This window comes from Coenobita brevimanus, chromosome 92, assembly GCF_032717465.1.
Source record: "Coenobita brevimanus isolate Jiangsu-jjx chromosome 92, ASM3271746v2, whole genome shotgun sequence".
NCBI classification, from domain to species: Eukaryota; Metazoa; Arthropoda; class Malacostraca; order Decapoda; family Coenobitidae; genus Coenobita; species Coenobita brevimanus.
In genome coordinates, this window is record NC_137045.1 from 7667105 (window position 1) to 7693719 (window position 26615).

The 26615-nt window shown below is 41.0% G+C and overlaps 1 protein-coding gene and 2 pseudogenes across 1 annotated transcript in view; all 3 read right to left on the reverse strand.

Annotated features, from left to right (window-relative positions):
- Positions 1-3656: 3656 nt before the first annotated feature.
- Positions 3657-26615, reverse strand: part of LOC145412224 (lysosomal protective protein-like) — a 23601-nt gene continuing 642 nt past the window's right edge. The window contains exons 2-10 of the mRNA XM_080282156.1: positions 24895-25095; positions 23098-23260; positions 18439-18573; positions 17713-17924; positions 16928-17027; positions 12239-12408; positions 9278-9403; positions 7380-7539; positions 3657-5206 (exon numbers count right to left, since the gene is read on the reverse strand). Coding sequence (XP_080138282.1) covers positions 5033-5206; positions 7380-7539; positions 9278-9403; positions 12239-12408; positions 16928-17027; positions 17713-17924; positions 18439-18573; positions 23098-23260; positions 24895-25061 — 1407 coding nt within the window. The 5' untranslated portion in view covers positions 25062-25095 and the 3' untranslated portion in view covers positions 3657-5032. The remainder of the gene's footprint in view (positions 5207-7379; positions 7540-9277; positions 9404-12238; positions 12409-16927; positions 17028-17712; positions 17925-18438; positions 18574-23097; positions 23261-24894; positions 25096-26615) is intronic.
- Positions 14213-14334, reverse strand: LOC145412338 (5S ribosomal RNA; annotated as a pseudogene).
- Positions 26427-26542, reverse strand: LOC145412330 (5S ribosomal RNA; annotated as a pseudogene).

Consider the following 26615-nt stretch of genomic DNA (forward strand, 5'->3'; position numbering starts at 1 on the left):
TGATGTTATCTGTCGTCTTTGTGACACAGTTCAGCTGAAGACACCAGATCTTTGGAAAGTGGCAAGTTGGAAGCTGCACCGTGACAGTGCCCCCACCCATTCTTCTCAACTGATTCAGGAATTTTTGGCCAAGCACAACATCCCACAAGTCCGGCTGGCTCCCTGCTCGCCAGACATGGCTTCATGTGACTTTTGGTTGTTCCGCAGTCTCAAAACTCCTCTCAAGGGTTCCCAGTTTGAGATGAGAGAAGAGATCATGACAAATGCGATGAAGCACCTGCAGGAGATACTGCAAACCAACTTTGAAAAATGTTTCAGGGAGTGGCAAGAAAGCTGGGCTACGTTTGTCAAGTCAGAAGGGGCCTACATTGAGGGAGATTGTGTCCTCAGTCAACAGGTTAACAATTTATTTTTTTTAGAGCCAAAGATCAGATACTTTCTGAACAGTCCTCATATGCAGTAATTGAGAATCTGACCCAGTATATTATTTTGTGCATAATTCGGTACAGGTATTGTATTTATCCCACTGCATCCCGGCAAATTTTTCACCAATCCCCCCCCCCCCATACTGTTTTTTTTTTTTTTTTTTTTTTTTTTTTTTTTTTTTTTTTTTTCTCTAAAACCTCCGCTTCTTATGAGAAGCACCGAAAATTCAGAGAGAAAGTGCTCAGTTGAGTTTTGAAATACAGTACAGGTAACAGTACCCTCACCTTGGTACGGTGTTCTCTCAGGCCAGGCTCCAGAGAAGACGTTTTCCCAAGCCACTCATAATAGTTAAATATTTATTTATTTGGTACGAATTTAAATTTAGTACAAGAGTATATTGGTTTTCACTCAATAATATAGGCGATATAACCGTTGTTCACTCACCAAACACATCAACATATTGCACCTTTTACAACGTTACCGCCTCATCACCTCTGCCTGTTTCTTCCTCTGGCTTGTTTCTTCCTTTGTCCTCCACCTCGGGAATCACTTTCGCCTTGAATTTTGTCATTGGAGAGACCGTGGTGCAATGTGTCATTACTGGCCAGGTCACTGCTAACAGGTGGGTTGCCAAGAAAATGGCGTGCAGGGGGGGAGGGGGAGTCAGGTGGGGCCAGGCATTATCCCTGCCTGGCATTGGGTAGAGGAAGGTCTCCCACATATGCCTACCAAAAATCACCTGTGAAACTTGAAAAATGTGCAAACATCGGACCTCGCAATTGTCAAACGTATGGATACATCATCGGGTGTCACCGTGACAAAACATGGTGACGTATCCATATGTCAGCGGGACACCTCAGGTTAAATGGTTCAATGCTTGGTGTAAGCTCACCATGGCAAGACCAACTACTGGTAGCTTAATAATATGTCCCTTGATCGCAGCTGCTCCAGTACACTCATGTTTCACTGACAGATGTTTTACTGAGCCAGAACCAAATCCAGCACAGTTACTCAGATCATTAATATAAAACATTATCCACTTTAAGTATATTACAAGCACTGCAACTATATTTCTTATGGATGTAATGAGTGTGTGCAAACTGTATATAGTTACCAATTGTTTTATATTTAGAGGGACTCTCAAACACAGTTATCGGGCCATAATTACAGAGTTTTGTCAATTGTTATTGATATTTGTCAATTGTTTTATATTTAGAGGGACCCTCACACACTGTGATCTGACCATAATTATAGAGTTCTGTCAGTCTGTTCTTAGCCTGAAGGTACATTGTAAACAGGTGCTTATCAACCAGAGTGCACCAGCCACTGTACCAGTTATCAGTGCTGGCAATGTTACTTTTGAACCTTGAACTCCTTCATTGTGGCTCTCATGTAAACAAATAAGAATACAGGTACAGTATTCACATCCTGTTGCCAGTACTGCATCTCAACATATTGAGATACTTCTTAAGCCAATAAGTGTATGTATGTATATAGATAGATAGATAGATAGATAGGCAGATAGATATATGTATATCTATCTATAGATAGATATTTTGATAAATATAGATATATACTGTATATCAAAGATAATAGAAAATCCTACAAAAAATTATACTTTAATAAAGTTTTGTGCAGGCTGTCCCATGACAGATAGATGAGAATGGTTCAACTCTGACGGCCCATTACAGTTAATTTGCAACACAAATGTGCTACCAGTGGCACTTGTTCTGCGTTATGCAGTACCCTGTGACAGGACTCTAACAATCAAAATTTCCACCCCATATTGAGAATAAATGGTACCTAAAACTCAGAACTTTAAATTGGCACGAAGGAAGGATGGTATCTGACAGAAGAATTTTTAAACTGTATCAGGGAAGAGTGGTATGCAGCCTGTACCAAGGAAAAATTGTATCTAACACTTCAAATTTTCAAGGTGCATCAAGCTAGAATGTTATCTAGCACTTGGAACCATCAGAGCGCATTAAGGAAGAATGGTACCTAACACTTAGAAGTATCATATCAAGGGAAAATGGTACTCAAAACTCAAAATCCTTAGGGTGTATTGAGGAATACTGGTACCTAACAATGTGATACTGTCATTAATGACATACATTCTTCAGTGGTTTACTGTAAACCACAGTACTATGTATTATTGTCTGAACTATGCCATGTATTAAGCTGTACAATACATAGGAATGTTTTAATATGAAATTAAAATATACGTTCAATGTTTAATTTTCTCTTGCAGAGACTATGGAAATAGTGTGTGGAAGGAAAATTAGAGATTAGTTTATGAATTTGATAGCATGTGTGTGCTTAAATTGAGAATGAATGAGAGGAAGAGTAAAATGATGTTATTTATGAGGCACTGGTACTAAGTATTCAGTAAGGATGGATGTTTTAGCGATGGACCACTTGAGAGAGAGTTTGAGTTTTACCACTTCTGTATTATTGCTACCTACAGATGAATTGTTCAGTTTAGGAGGACTCCTTTGTATTGTATAATTGATAAAGGCTCCAACATGCATGCATGCATTGGTACTACTTAATCAAGAAGTATTGCTGGTAAAACAAAAGTGTGTAAACACTTTTGTTTTTGTTGTGGTCCCACACTTAGAATGTGAACCCAGTAGGTTTTAGTCTGAAATTGACTTTCTTGCAGTCCAACATCCTTTTCTCAAGGGACAGAGTTAAGGGATGTTTGTATAACCAGGCAGTGGAGCCACCCAGTTAAATTGGTTCTACTGCATTAAGCCACTCCTCACTAGCACCAGTATTAATCTGAACAGACAGTACACAGTGCAGTAGTACAGGTAAATGTTTATCATTCGTTCATTATCCAATCCTGTTTTGACCCATGAAGACCATAGGAGCCCAGGGCTGGGCTAGTTGGTCCAGACATTTAAGATGATTGTGACCAGCCTCAATCATCCCTAGAGTGGCATTATGTGAGCAATAAACCCCAGCCACCCCTTGGATATAAACTTGCACTGGCTCTATCTGACTGGAGCGGCTTAATTACCCACTAAACCACCAGGCACCATAATTTGGTTATAAGGTTACCACCCAGTGTAGTAAATGGTTTCCTGGTGTACAGGAAACCATTTGGCTTGTCACTCATTGTAGTCACCTGTAGACAGATGAGGAAAGAAAGACAGAAGAGAATATGAGTGGACTAAAAAAAAAAAATTGTTAGGGGAAAAATATTAAGTACAGTAATTTCAACCTTTATTAAATTCATATGTATTTCACTTCAGTACAGTTGATAAACAATACAATTTCAATTGAACAGTCAATAAACAATACAATTTCACTTCAATACAGTCTACCTCATCTTACACAGACTTCATTCTATGAAGTTACATTTAGATCTTACATAAGGATGGCAAGAGTTACATGTTTTGGACAACAGGGTATATGTAATGTTTCCTGGTATAGGGTGATCTTATGAACAGCCTGGGCTCTATTAACCAGCATCAGTGTGCTCGGTGTGGGAAGCTGTAGGCCACATCTCCCAATTCTAAGACAAAATATGCTGTTTTATATTCCATCAAGCATTGTTTCAAACTAACATAGGCACTTGCCCAGGCAACCGAATCCAAGTTGAGATGTGGGCATCATCCAGCCCTCTTGAGTTATCAGAAGAGGCTGGATGACTCAGTCGCTGATGCCTGTCCAGGATGCAACACAGCATTCCATACTATTAAGCACATTATAGAAGACTGCATTGCACACAATCATCTGCACCAACAACACAACATACACTTCTTGAGGGCTCTGTGGGAAGGCCCAGTCTCAGCCGTGGCCTTCCTTAGGGCCTCTGGGCTGTTCCACCAGACTGCCTAGGGAACAACTACTATTACTACTAACATGGGTGGTTTGAAATGGGTGCTGTATTTTCTACCAATACAATACAGGACAGGACTGTCTGGTTTTAGTACTACAATATTTACTAGGTTCATCATATAATATGAGGGTATAATACAGAGTATTCTGAAAGCTATACTAATGTAATAAAATGCACACTATGAATAATGGTCATCTCATCTTGACCTTTTTTCCCACCTAAGTTGGCAAACTTACAAAAATAATTCCTGTCAATACTACTGTACTCTGCACAGCCAAGCAAATATCACAACCAGAAAATGGTTCTAAAATGCACCAAACATTATTTTTTAACTATATGAATAAACATTATTATATAAAAAACACTAAAATATGGATAAAATACATGATCTAAAAATTATTAAAACAGTACAGCTTGGTATTACAGGTAGGGTATATACTATAATATCAATCTCAAGCTGTGTCACTCTCCTACACTCTACATACAGTACATTTAATTAACACTCTGGTTCCAATGAACTGCCTCCAAATACATAAAACCATTAAGTATTAGCCTTGAAAATACTACTGTTGACAGGACCACAAGAGGTTTACTCTGGTCATCATTAATCTTTTTGTGGTAGGAACATCTAGTTCTCAAATACAGTACAGGACAATACCAAGTGATTTCATTCATCTGCGAGTGATATGATAAGAGCCTAAATGTTCATGAGAACACCAGTTGCATAAATATACGTGCTTTGAAAAGTTGTTCCATCTAGTAAGGTTTCTTAAAAAGGAAAGAGGTAATCATCTTGAGAGCTGGTCCAGGCTTGTCCTCTGGCACCATGTGACCGGCACCACGCACTGTCACTACATCCAGACCCTGGAACCGTTTCACAAACCCTCCCACCTGACCACCTTGGTGCCACATCTTGCGGTCATCCACCACCTGTTATCACAAGTATGTAATCAATATACAGTAATGACTCCCCCCCCCCCCACACGCACACACAAGGATGGGATGAGGTAGGATCCAGAAAACATGGAAAGTACAAAAGAGAAAGAACCACCAACAGTCTGTCTAGTAAAATGTGCCACACACTTCACTTCATCATCATCATCATCACCATCATCCGGACCTCCTTTCCCACACTAGGACAGGGTGAGGAGTAACAACGTCCAGAGAGCCAAAGTTTGCTCAGTTCAAAGGGCCATACTTCCATTTACTCATCATTCAAGCCCTCAAAATCCTGGCTTCATCTGATAGGCCAAAAAAAATTCACCATATTCTGTAACTTCACATAAGTAATCCCTCTAATATCCGGATGCCCACTATCCGGACTTAATCATCCTGGGATCCAATATTCCCAGAATGGTCCGAAAACCGCAAAAAATTCAAAAAAAAAATTCCCGCCTGTAATTTGAACTTGGCGCGCGGGACACGGGACAGCTTTGTTGCAGCGCGTCATTCCTCCGACATCCGCTAGAACGCCCCTCCATCCTCCCCACTTTCCGCCTGTCTCTCGTCGCGAGTGAATGCTCATGAGTGAAAAGACAAAAATTTAATGGACTGTAACTGTAACATAAATTAACTTGAGTGTTTTTGGTTTAGAAAATGGTTTTAAGAGTGGAAAGACTTAAAGTGCAGAGAGCAACACTTATTTCATTAAGGTACAATGGAGCGCAAATAAGACAAGAGTGCGCACTGTGAAGAGAATGGACTTCTGAGTGCGAATTACTAAGTTCAGTGCAAGACTTCATGAACAGTGTACTGCAAGTGCTTCAGGAAAACCTTCTTACTGTCAGAGTCTGAGAGGAGGCGGTTATTCATCGAGATGGCCATGGACTTGCTATAAGTAGGCAGAATGTTTCATACTGTACTCTACTGTATTTTCCATACTATACTTACCTCAAACACCTCATTTCACTCTTTTATGTCCCTTATTGGTGTGAATATGCTGTGTCTTAGGTGCTATGCATGTGCAGTAGGGAGGTGTTTTTCTGAGTTAGGCTAGGTTAGGGTCCATAACTACCAGTCCAGGAGCCAGGGACTTGTAAGTACCCAGAATGTTGAATATTGTATGAACCTACCTCAAAAACCTCATTTTATGCTTCTTTTGCATTTATTTCAGTCTTTTATGTCCCTTATTGGTGTGATTTGGGTCTTAAATAGGTGCTATGCATGTCCAGAGGGAGTTGTATAGGTGTTTTTCTGAGTTAGGGTCCATAAGTACAAGTCCAGAAGGCTGGGGCCCAATATCCGGACAGGACCACTATCCGGACATGCCTATGGCTCTATTACGTCAGATATTGGAGGGATTATTGTACTGTATATACCTATCTGACAGAGCCAATCCGAACGCTGTCACATTAAAAAGGGGTGCCAAATCCCTGGTCGTGCACTTCTCCACACAAAATTCATCAAGCCTGCTCGATTTCTTCAGTCCCTTAGCCTCACCAACTTCCATACCTCTCTTCCTCACACACTCATTCATATACCATTAAAGCCCCAGATTGCCGGGTCCACCTCATATGATGTGAAGTGCACCTATGGGAGGGTGGGAATGCAATGATAACCCTAATTCACCAAAAAAAAAAAAAAAAAAAAAAAAAAAAAAAAAAAAATAAAAGGGGGTACATAGAAGCAAGAGAGTTAAGAGAAGGGTGAAAAACACGATAACAATCAACATTATCAAAATCAAACTAAATGTTAAAAAAAAAATAAAATAAAATTTAAAGTCAGACAACATAATTTGGAGATGACCATAATGATAACCTTTATCACTCTGTTTTAAGTGTATACAAACATGCACAGTCCTGTTAAGTAAAACAAAACAAACTGTAACCATAGAAGGAAGTTAGAACTGCTATAAACTTACACAGAGTCAACACAGTCACTTTTTAAAATACTGTTCTGTTTTTATAGTCCCCAAAAATCTCGAAAAATTGCCTGTTAAGTCATATCGTCCCTTACATTGCTGATCTGCCTCTTAACACCAGTTCACAGTTCCAGTTGTATGGAAATTATGACTCTGTATTTTGGAACACATCGACTTAGAACTGCCTGTGCTTAGGGTACTACAAATTTACTCTGCTATACACAACTACACACATTAACTGACCCTCAGAGCCAAGTCATTAGTGAACCACTCATCTCCCAGGAAGTTGCAGGCCATGTCAATGTCACCGTTGTACACCAGACCACGAACACTGGGTATCAGTTTCTTGTAGTGGTCCTTCATGCTCTGGTATTCTCGTTTGTAGCTGTAGCTCACTTCATCACTGCATAGGTGACATAAGTATCTTGTCAGTCATAAGTTGCGACGATAAAAACAGCCAATTTCATCTTACCCCTCCCATGGTATAGACAACTCTTAGTATTTAATTCCAATTATCACCAGACAGTTTTTCACATGAGCAGTACAGGAACCTGAACATTAATGAACTTCCTTTGAGGTGTAATGGCCGCAGCCTACTTTACAGGTTACCAATGTCCAGAACATTTAAAGGTAGGTCACTGACTTCTAAGACCTGATAGAATTACATTACAGGATACTATGGAAAATAATACAATGAGTCTACTAGTCTGTTATGCTACAATATGGTCCATAAATGTACTGGTCGTTTAATGGGTTTAAGGGTTTGAGAGTAACTGCGGATAAAACAAAAGTGATGACATCTAGGGGTGGTGGCAGTACTGTCAAAGCATTGTGTGTGTGGTCATGTGCAGTTTGCCAAAGGGGTGTGGGAAGTAATTCCATCTTGTGTAGTGTATGCGATAAGTGGGCGCATATGAGATGTAGCAGTAGGTTGCAAAATAATGCTGATTTCACGTGTGCAGTGTGTTGGGGACAGCATGCAGAGATTGAAAGGCATGAAAGGACTGATCTTGCTAGAGAATCTATGCAGTGTGTGGAGGATTTTTATTTAGAGGTCATACTATATGCTGGAGGCAGGGCTGGAATAAGGGGCGGTTGGAGAAGTTCAGGGAGCTGCCGCCTCTCCTAACATTGAAGGCTCTCCCTCCATGCTAAGGAATCTTCGTGTATGGCATTTGTTAGGAGTGTAATGCTGTATGGTAGTGAGACTTGGGCAGTAATGGAAGAGGATATTTATAGGCTCAAATGTACAGAAATGACAATGATAAGATGGATGTGTAGTGTGTCCTTGAATGCAAGACCTGGGGGGGAGAGGGGAACTAGGATTGTGACTGAAAAGTTAGAAAGGAAGGATGGGACTGGAATGTACTGGTATTGTGATGAGCAGCAGTAAACTGAGATGGTTTGAGCATGCTGAGAGGAAGGATGGGACTGGAATGTATTGGTACTGTGATAAGCAGGGGTAAAACTGAGATGGTTTGGGCATGTTGAGAGGAAGGATGGGACTGGATTGTATTGGTACTGTGATGAGCAGGGGTAAACTGAGATGGTTTGGGCATGCTGAGAGGAAGGATGGGACTGGAATGCACTGGTATTGTGATCAGGGGTAAACTGAGATGGTTTGGGCCTGCTGAGAGGAACATTGGGACTGAAATGTATTGGTACTGTGATGAGAAGCGTTAAACTGAGATGGTCTGGGCATATTGAGAAGATGAAGGATGACAACTGGCTGCGGATAGTGAGAAGTGTGAACATCAGGGGGGCTGCGATAGGCAGACTGAAAGACCTGGCATGAGGTCAGAGTGGTCTCAAGGATAAGTGACTGAATAGGAAGGTTGCCAGGGATTGAGCAGCGTGGAATGCTGCCATCACATAACCAAGGCTGACACATGCAAGCATGCTGGAACCTTTGTAAACGATTCGACGATCCCTTGCCAAATCATGGGTGCACATTATATGGCGGGAAAAATGGTATATTCACTCTCCTTCACTTGGCTACCTCATGACAGCTTCTACTTTCCTGCTTTTCTTTTCGTGGTTCCAGATCCTACCAATATTTTTCAAGAAGTAAAATGTATGCCTTAATTATGATTCCAATAGGGGTACGCTATAAACAATGACTCTGTTCTCCCGTCACTCACCTGCAGAGCTCAAACTTGGGGACGGAATCAGGGATGTGGATGGCCTTCCGCACAGCTGGAGTGTTGAGGTAAAGATGCAAATCTGTTCCATTTGTGCAGGGTGGGTCTAACTGGAGGTGAGCTGGTCTGTGGAAAAACATTTGAACAAAATTAGCACCATATATACCAGTATGACTATGATGTACTATAGACAAATATCTGCGCGAAAATCACAAATAGCTACTGCTCTCTCTTCCAACGCTGGTATTTATATGTAAGTATACTAAGCCAGTTCAAAAAGTATCTGACCTTAGACTAAAAAAATAATAGCTAACCTGTTGAGGTCGGACACCAATCCCCCTATAAGTAGGTCCCTTCTGACTTGACACACGTAGCCCAGCGTTCTTTGCACCGCCTGAAACATTTTTCAAAGTCGGTTTTCTGTATCTCCAGCAGGTGCTTCGTTGCACATGTCATGATCTCTTCTCTCGGATGAACGTTGCTCAAGACATGTTGGAGTGTACAAAGCGTAATCCAGATTTTCTGAAGACTAATATCACTGGATATGAGACTCAGGTGTACAGGTATTACCCAGAAACCAAAGCGGTCATCCCAAAGTATGCATGAAAAGTTGCCTCAGCCCAAAAAAGCACGAGAGGTCTGCAGCAAGGTTAAACGCACTCACATGTTGACAGTTTTTTTCTGTTATGGTACCGTAGTGTTGTGCATCACAAACATGCATCAGAAGGTCACACTGTCAACAAAAATTACTACCTTGACATCACCTATTGTCTTCATGATCCACTTTGGTGGAAGAGCCCAGATCTTTGGAAAGCAGCAAGTTGTAAGCTGCACCATGACAACGCCCGTGCCCATTCTTCAAAACTGATTCAGGAATTTTTGGCAAAGCACATCATCTTGCAGGTCCGGCTGGCTCCCTATTCACCAAACATGACTCCTAATGACTTTTGGTCAATCCCTAAGCTCAAAACTGCTGAAGGGTTCCCGATTTGAGATGAGAGAAGAGATCATGATGAATATGATGAAGCACCCGCAAGAGATACTGAAAATCGACTTTGAAAAATGTTTCAGGCAGTGGAAAGAATGCTGGGCAACGTGTCAAGCCAGAAGGGGCCTACATTGAGGGGGATTAGTGTCCTAGCTCAACAGGTTAACTATTTTTTTTTTTTTTTGAGCTTAAGATCAGATACTTTCTGAACAAACCCTGTATGTCCCCTGTCACACTTAAGAACTTTTCCTCCTGTATGAGACAGTTCTCTGTGCATGCAGGGAGATGAAGGGTGAGCGTTCATGCAGTGTACTTGGGCACTGCATTAGCTTTAATGCTTCAGAAAATTTTCAAATGCCTGGTAGTTTAGTGACTTATGGCACTCCAACTGGATGTGGGCCATGAGGGTCTACTTGCAAGAAGTGGTTTGGCTTTAGTGCCCCTGTAATTCAATCAGGGATAGGTAAACTGGTCCCTCATGTCTTATGTGTCTAAACTGAGTAACTTGTTTTAAAGCTCTGCACTCCTGATGGGATAATGATGGACTGAATGTTAGCTGGATGGATGGTATCGTCAAATGTATGTATTCTAGTGATGACGAGTGTGTGAAGTCAGACTACACATGTTCAAGTGGTATTTTACAGGTTCTGAAGGGCACTGATCTGTCACCGGAGAAGTGACCTGCTCCTACCAAATGATTTACACATGGGTATAAGTATGGAGAGTTTTTTATGAAATGAAGGATGAAAAGTGCATATGGAAAATGTACTGGAGTGGATGTCTGTGAGTGAGGTTGTCTCATACTGTTGGTGTCAAGACACCAATATAAACATCTGGAAAACATCATCATTAGGTCCAATGATGTGATGCCTCCATGGTATCCTATACATGGGAATTGCTGACATCCACCTTATGCATTCTCACTTTTTCAGTTAATGAACCCCCCTTCCTCCACCTCTTCCTTTGCTGGTGTACTGTTTCATTCTTCTCTTTAACACTGCAAGGAATCTTCATTTTCTAAAGTTAATGTCAATTTCACTTTCAAAGACTTTCTCTGATGCCTTGTCAACACGTAAGTGCTACTATCATTAACTGTATACCATTTCAATGAATTTTTCCAAATCTATTTTACATCACCAAATATCACTCTTAATGTCCTCTCTTCCTTACCAAATACAATCGTCCTCTAAGAGCTACATTCAAGAGATGTTATTTCCACAAACCCTCGATTCAGCAGTGACTAATTTTCCACTTAAGCAGCACAATATCAATGCATGCAGATTGATACTGGTGGAAAACTCTGCAAATCTTCAATGTCTGATCAACTTTTACCTTACATCTCTGACTTTTGTGACGAATGATTACTTGTGTTAAAGCATTACTGGTGGTAGGTGGGGGTGCTCACCATCCACTCACTCGATGTTATGCTGCTTTGGGTGTCTGTCCTTTCCTCTCTCCTCATCCTTCTGCCTACGGGTGACTACACTCCCTCTCCTGTTTTTCTTTCCTTCACTCTTTCCTCTTCCTTCTGCCTATGGATGACTACACTGAGCAACAAGCCAAATGGTTACCTATACACCAGGAAATCATTTACTACACCGGGTGGTAACCATGTAACCAAATTATGGCGCCTAGTGGTTTTGTGGATAATCAAGGTGCTCCAATGGGATTAAGCCTGTGTAGGTTTATATCCAAGGGGTGGTTGGGGTTTATTGCTCACGTAATGCCACTCAGGGATCAGTAAGGCTGGTCACTCTCATCTTAAATGTTAGGACCAACTTACCTAGCCCCGGGCTCCTATGCTCCTCATGAGGTGACACTGGATTGAATGATGGATGGATGGAGGGTTAAAGCAGTATAACAGTAAGCTAACAAGTACATGAGCTAAAGTAAGACAACAATAAAAACATAAATACAAAACAAATTTTGGGGAGAGCGAGAGACACAGATGGGGGTGGGTGGGATGCACCTACTTGTTCCTAGCTTTCTCCATCATATCTGGGTGGAAGCTCTGGTGCCTGAAGATATTGGTGAGGTGAGCCACGTGTCTGGAGAGGTTGCCAGCCGTGGTGTGTGGGCAGTCATCATACAGGTTGTACATATTCAAACCCTCATTATAGATGATGTCACTTGCTTTACTTACCTATAAAAAAATAAATACATAAAACAAAATGTTTAGAACCAACTGTAGATGTATTTGCATACTTCAAGAGGCTATTAAATGATGTTATTGTGGGGGCGCTCACCATCCACTCACTTGTAGTGCTGCTCTCGGGTGTCTGCCCTTTCCTGTCTTCCTTTATTCCTTCCTTCCTGTTCTGTCTTTCTTTCCTTCAGTCTTTCCTCTTCCTTCTGTCTACAGGTGACTCTACACTGAATGACAAGCCAAATGGTTTCCTGTACACCAGCAAACCATTTACTAAGCTGGGTGGTAATCATATAAACATATTATGGCACCTGATAGTTTAGTGGGTAATTAGGGTGCTCCAATCAGACTGACCCTGTGCAGGTTTATATCCAAGGGGTGGTAGGGGTTTATTGCTCACATAATGCCACTCAGGGATGAGTGAGGCTGGTCACTCTCATCTTAAATGTAAGGACCAACTTAACTAGCCCTGGGCTCCTTCGCTCCTAATGGGGCAACACTGGACTTGATGATAAATGAATGAATGAAAATCATTAACCCACCCCATTCCGACCGATTTTCCACCACTGACTCCCCCCAATCCCGACCAATTTTGGAAAAAAAAATTTTTGGCTCAAACCTCCGCTTTCGGTGAGAAACATCGAAAATTCATAGAGAAATCTCTCACCTGAGGTTTAAAATACTCGATACAGGTAGCAGTACCTCTTACCTTACTGGGTTTTCTATCAGGCTGGCTCCAAAGAAAACGAGTTCTATGGGAGGGTAACTATTCCACGCCACTTATAAACAGTATTTATTTATTTATTTGGTACGAATTTATATGTAGTTTGAGACTATATTGGTTTTCACACAGTAATATAGGCAATATAAGCATTGTTTCACTCACCAAACATATCAACATACCTGACCTTTTTTGGTGACATTATGTGATCATTATTTCTGACTGTTTCTTCCTCTAATGCTACGTAAACTTTGTCCTCCACATTGCCATTGATTGGGGAATAACTCTGGCCCTGAATTTCGTACCGTGGCATGACATGTCTTTACTGGCCAGGTCACTGGTAACAGATGAATTGCCGAGACAATGGCATGCCCAAGAGCTGGACACCCCAAGTCCTGGACATTTTGGGCTTGGGTCCATTAGTCCAAGTCTCGGATTATTCCCTAAGATATCTGGACATCTGGGACATAAAAAAAAAAAAAAAAGACGTGTTCATCCCTCTAACTTTGCCGTGCAATGATGAACAGCTGTGATTTGGTGCGTAGTTCCAGCAATGTCTGCTAGAGCACCCCTGCATCCTCCCCATTTCCTGCTTACCTACCGTCGTGACTGCATGCTCGTCGCCATGGCTGCCCATGTGCTCTCTGGCTCTGACAGTGAATAAACCGCAATACCTCGCCACTAGACCACAAGGGAATTTACAGTGTTGTGCAGTGTTAAGAAAACAGAATTCAGAGTGCAACTTTTCAAGTTCACTAATCCTCATAATCAGTGTTTTAACCAGATCCATGACATTAGTCTATCAAATCCTGGAAATTCGAGTCTCTCAGTGTTTACATTTTCGGCCATGTTTGATGTCAGTTACAGTACCAAAAACAGCTGTTACCGAAAAATACTACAAACATTCATGTATATTCTTGCCAATAAATCTTTACATTTTGGTAATCTATATTCATTCATTCATTCATTGCCAGATGCCATGTATCCCAAACAGGGTGGCCAAGGGCTTAGAGTTAATTATTTTATAGGGAGGGGCACTAATCCTCCACCAACCCCACTCGACACGTAGGGAGAACGTTATGCCAACAGCATCTGGTGTTCCCAGGTGGTCACCCATCCAAGTACTAACCAGACCCAACGTTGCTTAACTTCGCTGATCGGACGGGAAGCGGTGTACTCAACGTGGCATAATCTATATTAACTTACAATATTTTAAGCTTAAAACAATACCATAGGAGACAGGACAAACATAATTCCTAAAAACTACTTAAGGTTTGCAGCGGTGGTTGAGAGCAGTCAAAACACATCCATTCACTCTGGCTGACAGTGTGTGTGTATGTGTGTGTGTGTGTGTGTGTGTGTGTGTGTGTGTGTGTGTGTGTGTGTGTGTGTGCACGTGGGTGGGAAGTCGGTTTACCACGCACCACACAGTCAGTTTGAATCCAACACCCGAACCGTGCATGACTCGCGAATCATTATTTGAGGCTTATTTTTCTGCCTTCCAGTGATTGCTTGCCTTGTTTGCCAACATGGGGCCTAAGTGTTGTGTCAGTGATGCATGTGGTAACACACCAAAGCGGGCTCATAGAGTGATATCGCTGACAGAGAAAGTTAAAGTGTTGGACAAACTTAGGGAAGGAATATTGGAGAGTGCTGTTGGTCATATGTTTGGGGTGAATGAGTGAACTGTTCATACAATAAAGAAGGCAGAACGTAGCATACAGGAGGCAGTGAGGGCTAGTGCACTAGACTGTGCAAAAGTGTCTCATTATAAGAGAGATAAGCACATTTTAAAGATGGAAAATGTGCTATTTTTGTGGATGGAGAACTCTCACAAACGTGGTATACCCCTTGACTCCAATATAATTAACCCGCCCCATCCCGAAGTTTTTGGACCTTTTTTTTTTTTGGCTCAAACATCCACTTTTGGTGAGAAACATCGAAAATTCATAGAGAAATCGCTCACCTGAAGTTTAAAATACCCGATTTAGGTACAAGTCCTTCCTTACCTGACTGGGTTTTCTAACAGGCTAGCACCAAAGAAAAAGAGTTCTATGGGAGGGTAACTATTTTATCCACTCATAAACAGTATTTATTTATTTACTTGGTACGAATTTATATGTAGTACAAGAGTATATTGGTTTTCAAAAGTAATATAGGCATTATAAGCATTGGTTCACTCACTAACTCATCACCATTTGTGACCTTTTTTTTCCCACATTACCTGATCATCATTTCTGACTGTTTCTTCCTCTAATGCTATGTAAACATTGTCCTCCACATTGTCATCGATTGGGGAATCACTCTGGCCCTGAATGTCTTTATTGGCCAGGTCACTGGTAACAGGTGAATTGCCGAGACAATGGCGTGCAGGGGGGGGGGGGAGAGGTTATGCGGTGTAAGGCATTGTTCCTGCTTGGCATCTTGTAGAGGAATAGAGGGAGGTGTCCCATGTATACGTGCCAAAGATCACTCGCGAAATCACTCGTGAAAATTGAAAATTGTGCAAATTAGGGACCTTGCATTGTTGCCGTGTTAATTCACGTCGCCGGGACGGCGTGGGTTAAAGAGAAAGCACTTTCTCTGTACCAGACTATGTGTGAAGCTGACAGAGGTGAAGGCACTTCATCAGCTCCTGACACCCCAGTTTTCAGTGCAAGCAAAGGGTGGTTTGAAAATTTTAAGAAGAGATTTTGCCTTCGTAACCTCCACATCTGTGGAGAAAGTGGATCAGATGATCATGAGGCAGCACGTGACTGTGCTTGTCAGCTTTCAATAAGTGCTTAAATCTCTTACATTTTTGTGGTTTTTCACTCTTTTTGCTAGTTTATTAGGTGTATGTAGTGCATAAACAGTACTACTCAGATGTAATACTGTACACTTAATACACATGCATAATTACATGCACACGTGCAGAAAGTATACGCGAATTTACCACATAAGCGAAGGGTCTGGGAACATACCTCCCGCGTAAATTAAGGGATTATTGTATATATATATATATATATATATATATATAATATATAACCCCCCCCAAACATGCAGTATAAAAGCTACCTGATAAATACGAGACAAAAGCTATGCCACAAATAATCTCCACAACATAGCACAGGCCCATATTCTTGTCAGCATTGAAGGCTCACCAGCACCTCTTCCTAGAGCTTATTTCAGCATACAGCATGCTGATATTACTTTGTATATTTATATGCTAAGTATATTGATATTATACAAATATTAATAACACAAAAAAGGACAATGAAATGTAACATGGAAAAAAATAAATAAAAAGTGTCTTAAGTCAACACACAAAAAAAAAAAGCCCAAAAGGGCCATGTGACAAATAGAGACTAAATAATGTCATACATCCCCACCCTCAACAACTTAGTGTGTGGGGAATATCTGTTTTGGCAAGCCAAAGAGAATGGAGCTGTGTATCAGAATGCTGTGGTGGTCACTTTTTAAAGCTATTCTCAAAGCAAGAAAGACTGTATGCATATGTACTGGTAATCCCTAAAACTGACTGTGGTGCAAGCCCAAGTTCTTGGCTATGCAACAACTCCCCCCCCCCCCATTTTTTCTTCTATTTGTTACTACTCTACCAAAGAAACCCTTCCAAACTTCAGGCAGGGCCTTTCTAAGTCAGTTTTTATTCTTATAAAGGAAATCGCTGCTTGTTAAAATAGTCATTAATTCTCTACAAGTTTTTGCCTTAGTATGGAATATAAAATCAGTCAATCAATCAACTGCCAGACATCTTATTCCGGTGGTCAGCATGTCTCTAAGTTAGCTACTTACAGCTATTGAGCACAACGGCCACTTGTTAGAAGAGAAGTTACAGGTCTGCCTTGATGCATGTCCACCAGTGCAGCAGTGTTGTACCAGACGTGTCCACAACCTGTTCACAAGTTAGACTTGACATACTAGCTGTCCCTAATATACCATAAATTATTATTTAACCATACAAAATCATGCATACAAAGAAGTCAACCTTTCAATGTGGAAATAATTAATTTCTTAGGTATATCAAGTATCTCATTATAATGTAAAATTTCATATGCCATACTTTGTTCAGTGGAGAATAATAGAAAAAATCCATCAGTGTTCTGAGACTAAGATGGTCAGTTTAGAAGAGAAGTAAACTCTGAAAGTGTATCAATACTGCTTCCAACACTCACAACTGAGCAAAACCTGGCTAATGAATGATTAACAACTTTCTACTTAACAACACCCAGAATTAGCTGCTGGGATAAGCAGGTAACTGGTACAGAAACTAATGAGAACTTTGTGAGTTGGGAAGACTGTTCATGTCTCTGTTATGTATATCCCTATGTTGCTGGAAGTGTTTTTTCTCAGGAGTTTACTAAAGTTCCTGCCATAATATTTACTGCATTAAGTGTGAGCACAGGAATATCAATAATGATGGGGTTGTAACTTTTGCATAATCATCATGAGCTTTTTCCCACCTAAGGATGGAATGAGGCAGATCCTGAAAACAGGAAGAGAGAAAACATGACAGAGGAAAACTATCATTAGTATGCCACTGAAATCCTGTAAATGAAACAAATCATGTGGACACTAACTCATCTCCATACAGTCCATGGTAATAACCAAAGAAGATGATAGAATCGTCGTTCAAGCGGTAACTGGAGAGCCCGTTACCAATGGCGAAGCCCTGAAAGTTGATCTTGAATTCTTGTTGTCCTTCCAACACTCGCACTGCTAGTGTTGGCACATACACACCACCATAGGACTCTCCAGTGATATAAAACTCATTCTTCCGATACTCTGGGAACTGTAAAATGGATAAGCTGTACTATATCACTTGCAACAACCTTGTCACACTAGCTTTCTCTGTGAAACATTGCACTTTAGACAATTTTACTCATCTTTAGAAGAATGCCTTCAGTAAGGAGATTAGAAACAACCAGCCAATCCTCTGGTAAACTTTTTTTTTTTTTTTTGTGCTAACTACATACTATTTTTTATATCAACGAAGAAACTCTTATAATACAGAAGTTAACTACTTGTATATATGTCAGGAGACATGAAGTACTCTGTAACGACTATCTAACCTGTTCAAGAAGGTGTTGTATTTTATTCTATTCTTGTTACCACCATACAATTCTTTTGAGATTAGAAGAGACTTGCTGAAGCTAAGCTGTTGATGTAGACTATACCCAACTATTTACATCCAAAAAGTCTGTCTTAAAGCTAACGAGAATCACCTGGAGGTTCCAAAATTAACATGAAAAAGTGTATGATTCTTCACATGATATACAGTGCTATATAGGGTAGGAATGACGTACCTTGTTTGTGAAAAAGTCCACAAGAGCCCTGTAGTTAGATAAGGATGTTTCATCATCTCCTGTGGCACAATCATCATTTTCATCATATGAAAATCCAACACAGGCTGGTGCTTCCAAGAACAAGACATTGGCTACCTTAAGAAAAAAGCAGAAATTAATTAGTCAATATATCTCAGTATTATGCTACTGCATAATCTGCATACTGCAATAAATGCTTTAGCAACACAACACCATTCTTGCGATCTTCTGAATTACTTGAATCATGAAGTCTGACTATTCTATTGTGTTTTCTAACTACCCTCCACACTCCCACAAGAGATACACTGCTACCACACCATATCACTTGCTCAAACACTCAAACACACTACAGTAAAATTCTTTTTGAAAAATTAGATTTACAGCAAAAGTCCTCCAATCCAACCACCAATAATCCAAAAATCCCAATATTCTGAATTTGTCAAGGGGAAATTTTTCGATTCCCCCCCCCCCCAAACTTTCCTGGGCTTTTTCTAAGGATTTATCTGGTTTGGACTTGCCCCTGGACTTGGATGTACCTGTCTGCAACTATTCCTGTACACTCCTATGCATTTCCGGTGAGTAAAACAATGACCATATCATTTTAAGTGTTCATTTTATGATCATGTACATACTTCTAATGTTTTCAAAGGGCCCTCCCAATAGCCCGGAAAAACCAATAGTCTGAATGAGCCTTGGTCCCCTGCAATTAGGATTACAGGACTTTTACAGTATATAAGAAATATAATGAAGCTAACCATCAGTCTCCAAGAACAACTTCCCGACTTTTACATGAACTGCCAAAACACCCTCGACAACACTGACTGACATGAGGTAACCTCCAGTCCACCCAGAGTAAAAGCTTTCATAAGTCAGAGCTATTGTTTCCAACCCCTACACCTTCTCACACACTGAAAGGTGAAGGTATGTGAGTCTGAAGGTAGGAGAAAACATGAAAGCCAAGAAGATGGCTGAATAAAGTATTGTATGAGAAGTGAGATATGGAAATGGATGTAGCAAAAGAAGTGACACAGGACTGAAGCTGACTGATGAAGTAGGGTATGTATGGAAGTGTGCATGATAAAAATGATCCCCTTTATAACTTGTACAGTAGTCAATGGATTGGCATTATCCAACAGGCACAAGACTGTAACCAAATATATTATCACTGCCAAAAATTTGCTACCAGTAAAATTTCTCACTTCTCCCCAAATACAGCAGTATCGTCTCATATCATACCTGTGTTGTGTACTCCATACTACTGCCTGCCCCATTTACAAAATTTTCAACTAACACCGTACATCACTATTACCAGTGGTGGGCAGCGCAAATGAAGAAGGACCTTGCGCAAGTGCAATGCGCAATCCACAGTTCACTACCTTGCGCAAGCGCAAGTGCGCAATCTGACAAATATTTAGCTTGCGCAATGTTGCAAAGCACAAGTGCAAACCATTTGCATATATTTGTGTGAGTGACCATAAAATATTGAGATATTTATATAAAATAGCATAATTTTATTTATTATTATTATTTTCTATTATTGTAATTTGCACAAGTGTGCAATCTAATATTTAGCTTGTGCAATGTCACTAAGCACAAGCGCAAACCATTTGCATATATTTGTGGGAATTACTGTAAAATATTGATATCTTAATAAATTAGCATACTTACTTTTATTTATTATTATTCTATCTATCTATTGCAAGAAGCCTTAATCCCGTAAGGGATGGCCACTGGTCACAAACAAGCAACAAATCGCCCTCCATGTCATCCTGTCCCCTGCCATTTCACTGCCCTGCTCCCAGCTCACAACCCCCTCTCTCATATACCTCTCCACTCCATCCCTCCATCTCATCCTTGGCCTCCCCCTCCCTCTCCCCCCCTCCACCTAACTCACATACACTCTTCTTGTTAGTCTCTCTCCAAATGACCAAACCACCTCAGTTTGTTTCTCCTAACGCTTCCTATCACATCTACATCCACACCACAATGATCCTTCATTTCCTCATTTGTCAGTCTGTTTCTCCATGTAACTCCACATGCTCCTCTCAAATAACTCATTTATTTCCACAGCTCTCACTCTTGACTTCTGTCCCTCCAAGGTCAAAGCTTCACTTCCATACATTAAAGACGGTATCACAATACTGTCGTATAGTAATTTTTTCACTCGTGGAAGTTCAAACACAGCAGTGAGCAGGATGCGAAGCGGAGGGACAGGGAAACAAAGGCTGTGATGTTGCCAGTTTACTTTTATCTGCATTTTTGCAAGACATTTTATTTAATAATTCAATATAGATATACAATTGCATGTGTAATTCCTTACAAAAATCATTAAAACATATTATTTAAATCAAATATCCACAGCCTAATAATTACGTGTAATATGTTTTAATGATTTTTGTAAGGAATTGCATATGCTACTCTTAATAAATAATGTATTGTTAATTTATTATTATTTACTAATAATAATAATTTAAAAAATATTAAAATACATTACCTCTGTTGAAGCATTTTAAGAAATGGTACTACCCTCCGTCCCTCCCACCTCCCCCAGAACCCTTGTGACCCGCCTGTGCCTCCCCCATCCCTTGTCCAGACATACGGGAAGCTCCCAAAACCACGTGTCCCAACTAAATTTGCGCTTGCGCTCCTGCCTTTTCATGTGTGAAAGAGCAAATATTGCGCATGGTCTCGTGCGGTGCACAATGCACAAACGATATTCACCGGAGCACAGTGGTGCGCAACTGTGCTTTGCGCAAGTGTTTACGCACCTGCCCAGCAGTGATTATTACAGCTGATAGTACATGTAATGCATAATACACATTATGACCTAAACAAACTTCAATATCATCATCATCATTTTATCCAGTGCTGCCCCATAATGAGCGTACAAGCCGGGGTTGGGCAAGTTGGTCCTGGCATTTAAGATGAGAGTGGCCAGCCTCACTCATCCCTGAGTGGCATTACATAAGCAATAAACTCCAACCATCCCTTGGACATAAACCTGCACTGGCTCAATGTGATTGGAGAGCCCTAATTACCCATTAAACCATCAAGCACCATTATTTGGTCATATGGTTAACACCAGCATAGTCAGTGGCTTCCTGATGTACAGGGAACCATTTGGCTTGTTACTCAGTGTAGAGTCACCCAGTGACAGAAGGAAGAGGAAAGACTGAAAGAAAGAAGGATAAGGGGAAGGAAGGAATGAGTGAAGGAAAGGACAAGAGGAAGGAAGAAGGACAACAGAAAGGAAGGAAAGAAAGAAGGAAAGAAAGAAAAGAGGAAGGAAGGAAAGAAGGAAAGAAGGAAAAGAGGAAGGAAGGAAAGAAAGAAGGAAAGAAGGAAAAGAGGAAGGAAGGAAAGAAAGAAGGACAAGAGGAAGGAAGGAAAGAAAGAAGGACAAGAGGAAGGAAGGAAAGAAGGAAAGGGGGACAAGAGGAAGGAAGGAAAGAAGGAAAGGGGGACAAGAGGAAGGAAGGATAGGTGGACGAGACAAGAAAGGACAGGAAAACGAGAGCAACACTACATCGAGTAAGGGGATGGTGAGCGCCCTCACCTACGACACTTACATCCTAATTCTGCCAAGGATAAAAGTATGTACCGGGTACTGGTATGTGTACTGTATATATAGCTACACACACACACACACACACACACGCACGCACACGCGCACACACACACACACACATTCTTCATGGTTGATAGGGGCACTCAACCTCCACTCACTTGATGTAGCGCTGCTCTCAGGCACCGGCCCTTTCCTCTTTTCCTTCTTTCTTTCCATCCTTCCTCATCTGTCTTTCTTTCCTTCAGTGTTTCCTCTTCCCTCTGTCTAAGGGTGACTTTACACCGAGTGACAAGCCAAATGGTTTCCTGTACACCCGGAAACCATTTGCTATGCTGGGTGGTAACCATATAACGAAATTATGCCACCATGGTGGTTTAATAGGTAATTAAGGTGCTCCAATCAGATTAAGCTGGTGCAGGTTTATATCCAAAGGGTGGTTGGGGTTTATTGCCCATGTAATGCCACTCAGGGATAAGTGAGGCTGGCCACTCTCATCTTAAATGTCAGGACCAACTTGCTTAGCCCCTGACTTCTACGCTCATGGGGCAACACTGGATTAGATGATGATGATGATGATATATGTTCATTCATTCATCATGTAAACCTGAGTTGCCCCATGAGGAGCGTAGAAGCCCGTGGCTGGGCAAGTTGGTCCTGATATTTAACATGGGAGTGACCAGCCTCACACGTCCCTGAGTGGCATTACCTGAGCAATAAACCCACACCACCCCCTGGCTATAAACCTGGACCAGCTCAATCCGACTGAAGCGCTTTATTTACCCACTAAATCATCAGGTGCCCAAATTCGGTTATATGGTTACCACCCAGTGCAGTAAATGGTTTCCCAGTGTACAGGAAACCATTTGGCTTGTCACTCAGTGTAGAGTCACTGTAGATAGATGGAAGAGGAGAGAATGAAAGACAGACAGATGAGGAAGGAAGGAATGAAGGCAAGAAGAGAGGAAAGGGCAGGCACCCGAGAGCAGCACTACATCGTGAGTGGATGGTAAGCACCCCCACCTACCACCAATATATATTCATGAAGAAAATAAAATACAAGATGGCATACTTACAGTGTTCCAGGCATATATATTCTTCCTGAGAGTCTTGCCATCAGGGTTGACCAGGTATGGACCCAGCTCTGCCAGAAGACCCTCCATGGATGAGCAGCCGGGTCCACCATTCATCCACAGCACCACTGGATCATCAACTGGGCTCCGGGATGACTCAACAAACCTGCATAATATAATGTAAGTACCTTACGATACAGTTATGGTCAATACTGTAGTAGCAGTCCACTCTTCAAGTGAATAATAGTGACACACTTACATATTATCCTGTATTTTGAAAAAGCTGGCTAAGCTCCAAAGATCACATAAATGGATTTTGTTTTGTATCACGAGGTGAACCAATATTTATGTCTGCTGGGTATATCATTACTTTGAGTTACACATTACAGTACTTTTGAAGTGGATTCTACAGTTAATCCTTGCTTAAAGTCTAAAATGTACACAGGCTATCTATCTATCTATTGCCAGACGCCACAATCCCGTAAGGGGTGGCCACTTGACTTTGAGTTACACAGGCAAAATGCTAATTTAAGTAAATCACCTTTGTGACACTTCTATCTATCTATCTACTGCCAGACGCCATAATCCTGTACGGGGTGGCCATTTGACTCTGAGTTATTTGTTTTACAGGGAGGGGCACTAACCCTCCACCAACCCACTTGACACATAGGAAGCACGTATGGTTTGGTTATATGGTTACCACCCAGCGTTGTAAATGGTTTCCTGGCTTATAGGAAACCATTTGGCTTGTCACTCAATGTAAAGCCACCTGTAATGGAAAGAAAAGCATTAAGTTGTGACAGGAAAGATGGGAAAAATAGGAAGAGAGGAGGGCAGGCACAGAAAAAGAATGATAAAGGCTAAGGAAGAAGTAGGCAGCACTACATCAAGTGAGTGGATGATGGTCGCCACCACCTACCACTAAGGGATTTGTGACACTTGCTTCTGGTAAATAAATAAAAAATATATAAATATATAAATGAATTGTTTTTTTTACATTAAAATAACTATTCTCACAAAACACAAGCAACTTTATATGAAGAATAAGTTTATTAATGAAACAACTGTGTATATGGACTTTCTAAAGATGCCTTAAACTAATCAATGGATGGAAACAAATTTACTAGAACAAACAAATCCCTTCCATGTCACTCTGTCCTCTACCAGTTGGCTGCCTTCCCTCCAAATCAGACTCCTTCTCTGTCTCATTTATCTCTCAACCCCACACCTCCATCACATCCTTGGTCATCCCCTCCACCTTCCACCATTTACCGGTACTGTATTTTATGTTAGTACCATAGACAAAATTTGATGAAACGTGCATGTTCTGTACTGTACTACAACAAGAACCAAATTATTGTTTTTGTTTTTGACATGCTTGCATGCATCGGCCTTGGTCACCTAATGGCAGCTCTCCATGCTGCTCGATCTCTGGCAGCCTCACTGGTCAGTGCCTTAACCCTATATTCACACTTAATTACCTCGTCAAAGCTTTATTTTGGTCTACCTCTTGCAACCCCACCCCTAATATTAATGCCTCTCACCTTCTGCACCCAATTATCATCCCCCATCCTCTCCACATGCCCAAACCACCTCAATCTACTTCTTCTTATCACAAAACCAATACACTCCAGTCCCATCCTACTTCTCAACTCTTCCATCGTAAACCCAGCCCCCCCAGGCCTTGCACTCAGGGACGCATTGCACATCCACCTAATCGTTATCATTTCTGTACATCTGAACCTATGTCAAGTAATTATAATTACAAATACCAGAACTATATAACAGTTTCCAACTTGCCAGTAGTGTAGGTGTTTGCCTGGTGAGCCTGCAAGGTAACCACTGTAGTGTCTGAATGAAACAGGGTGGTCGAGGCCTGGGAGGTCAGTAATGAGGTCTGCTGCCGGGGCACCATATACCAAGTTCCCCACACTCACCACCACCACTGCCACTGATAACCACCACATCTTCCCTCCACTAATAAACGTGCTATGTTGAAATCTGTCAATTATATAAATTGTGCTTTCAATTTTTTGCTGAAATCACTGATGTATATTTAATTTTAAAAAAAATAGAAAAAAGTGACATTGGCAAATACAGTACCGGTACTGTACAGTAAAAACTAAATTGCCCTTCCTTGCCAAAGGTGGGCAATAACAACAAAGATACAGTATACAACTTGAATTTCACATACAGTACCAACATCAAGTACAGTAAGTTGTAATACACCCTGTAGCTAATATGGTACTGTACTGTTACTGGCTAAATTCATGATACTGTACTTTAACTGATACAACACTGCAACATACTGTCCTGTGATAACCATAAATCCCTTCTCATGGGGGCTGAACAAAAATTTCCAAAATCAAGATCCATTCATTGCATGATACAGTACCAGTATGTGGAAAATATAAAGCAAGAATACTGCACGGAAAAAAAAAAAAAAAAAAAAAAATCTGTGTGAATATGGACGACGCAGCTCTGAACACAGAATGAGAGCCTACAAATCTACTCCAGAGTATGGAACAGATGTTGTTGCTGCAGATCATGTAGTTAGTAATGACAGTGTCTATCTGGTGAAAGAGGCTACCACATGCAAGAACATAGTCTTTCAAAATAAAATTAATAAAATAGAAACATGTACAATACTGTACCATATAACAGATGTCATTGCAAAGGCTACCTTCCTGACTAACACCAATATAAACCAAACCTTTCACTGTATACGTGTAGTAGAAATTTCAAGACAAACCTACAGCACTCTCTAAGCATCTTACATGACAGTACATCTGAAAAAATAAAAACAGATAAATTAATAAATCATAACTAAGTGATGTATGAACAAGCATAGGCTACTAACAGAAGCATTATACACATCCTCCTCCAACACCAATATAAATACTGCTATGGCATGTATGGCATAACAGTACCAATATGGTATGCAGTACAGTATATACTACTTAATATGATCAATATCCTATGTTGCTGCATATGATATTCAGTAAACCCTTGCTATAACAGACCTCGATATAACGGATTTCAGATTTAATGAATGCCTTAGTGGACACCAAACTTTCGTGGGCTATAACAAATAACGGTTATTGAATGGGGCACGGTGGGTCACAATACAAAGGTTTCCTCCCTTTTTTACTTCAACCTGGCCCAAAACTGTCCTCTCCCCATTATGACTGCTGAGATGCAATTACAGATTATTCATTCATTCATTCATTGCCAGACGCCATGTATCCCAGACGGGGTGGCCAAGGGCTTAGAGTTAATTGTTTTACAGGGAGGGGCACTAATCCTCCACCAACCCACTTGACACATAGGGATGCCAACAGCATCTGGTGTTCCCAGGCGGTCACCCATCCAAGTACTAACCAGACCCAACGTTGCTTAACTTCGCTGATCGGACGGGAAGCGGTGTACTCAACATGGTACAGTAGGCTAATACTGTACTAGTCAAGCCAGATGTGAAATATGTTGCAAAAGGGCAAAATTACAGGCCAAGTTAGTGTAAA